A 1,675-nucleotide genomic window follows, 5' to 3' on the forward strand; every position below is an offset into this window, starting at 1 on the left:
CAATTGGCTAGTTTTTTAAATAATGCTAGCTTTTTAAAAGTTAAGCTAGTAGTGGTGTCTGAAACCTTGTTAGACTGAAACCCTTTGCTTAACCAGGAAAGTTATGGGAAGAAAAGTGTCCCCCTTTTTAGTTGCATGCTTCTCTGCAAAGGTGGTGTTTGGGATGTGCTAACAACATTCTGCTAAAAAGTGCACTGGGATCATAAATTAATTTTACACAATTGCAGAATCTATGAGCAGCCATGGAACAGTAATAACTTTGGTCAGTGTACTTTCTTTAGGTAGTTTTTTGGATTAGAAATAGAAGTTTCAGCCTGGCTACCCATGTCTAAAATTGTGGGGGCAGCAGCATGGGACACAGTATTGTACTTCTGTCATTCTCCATACTTCAAGCATGTGGCTTATTTCTATTCACAGGCTGCTGGGGATTTTACATATGCACAATTATGCCTTCCCACACAGCCACAGAAGACATTATAGCAGATGTGGTGTAATTCAGTCTCTAATTTGTGTTTTTCTTCCGTTTTCCTCTGCAGATAGTAACTTCATCCTTGCAAATGCTCAGGTGGCTAAGGGATTCCCCATAGTTTACTGTTCAGATGGCTTCTGTGAGCTTGCTGGATTTGCACGAACTGAAGTCATGCAAAAGAGCTGCAGCTGTAAATTTTTACTTGGTGCTGAAACAAATGAGCAGATGATTCTTCAAATTGAGAAGTCACTGGAGGAAAAGATAGAATTCAAAGGAGAAATCATGTTTTATAAGAAAAACGGTGAGTCTTGTTTCTTTCATCAGTGTTCTATTAATTCCAGACAAAGTGTGAAATTTACTATTATTCAGCATAATGGTTATATAATATCCACTTGTACCGAGGCTATTGTGTGTCACAGCTCAAGAGTTACAAAAATGGATTTGGATAACAGCCGTGTTGTTAGCTATGTGAATATACATGTAGAGGTTGTGATACCTATATTGTAAATTACAGGGTTATGTGACAAATTGCAGATCCTTAAATTGCATTTTGGAACAGTGTCTTGTTCAGGCCGTAAGATGCATCATATAAAGCTGTATTGTGATGGTACTTAAGTACTTGTCTGTTGTGTTGAAAGTTTAACCAGAAAAATTAAACTGAAACTCACCTTCAGATGAGACCAAATTTAAAAAATGTCATCCCCCCAGGTTAAATTATCAGGAAGTTTTGAATGGCCTAAAGTATTCATTCATTGCAGCTGCTATGACAAACATAATAGCTAAGATGTTAAAAAAATAGGGGGTTAGGAACCAGCTTTTTAGTCCAGAATTTAAATAAAGTAGCAAGATTTGCTAGACATTGGGCATGTCTACTCGAGATGCTTTACTGCACAGTAGACTTATTGACTGCACAGTAAAGCGTCGCTGTCTACACATGCAGAGGCTTACTGCGCAGTCAATTAGTCTACTTCACAGGCTTATTTATTCTAGGGAAGAGAATTTACAGGTAGAAAATTAACTGCAGAATAGTTACTGCACAGTGGCACACACAGATGCCAAACAGAAACAAATTTGCTCCCGGTCAGCCCCACCACCAGGAGGCCACTCTCAGTAGCACTAGGGCCACAAGGCTTGGAGGTTCTCCAGCCCTGGGGCTGGGGTGGCTCCTTTCCTGCCTTAGTCCCTGGACCTTAAAATGCTGTGGTG

The 1,675-nt window shown here is 39.6% G+C and overlaps 1 protein-coding gene across 1 annotated transcript in view; it reads left to right on the top strand.

The window, feature by feature from the left end:
• KCNH8 (potassium voltage-gated channel subfamily H member 8) overlaps positions 1-1,675 on the top strand; it is a 245,275-nt gene that overhangs the window by 10,100 nt on the left and 233,500 nt on the right. The window contains exon 2 of the mRNA XM_019532738.1: positions 537-770. Within this exon, the coding sequence (XP_019388283.1) occupies positions 537-770 (234 nt within the window). The remainder of the gene's footprint in view (positions 1-536; positions 771-1,675) is intronic.

Source organism: Crocodylus porosus, unplaced genomic scaffold, assembly GCF_001723895.1.
Source record: "Crocodylus porosus isolate Cpor-Errol unplaced genomic scaffold, CroPor_comp1, whole genome shotgun sequence".
Classification (NCBI taxonomy): Eukaryota; Metazoa; Chordata; order Crocodylia; family Crocodylidae; genus Crocodylus; species Crocodylus porosus.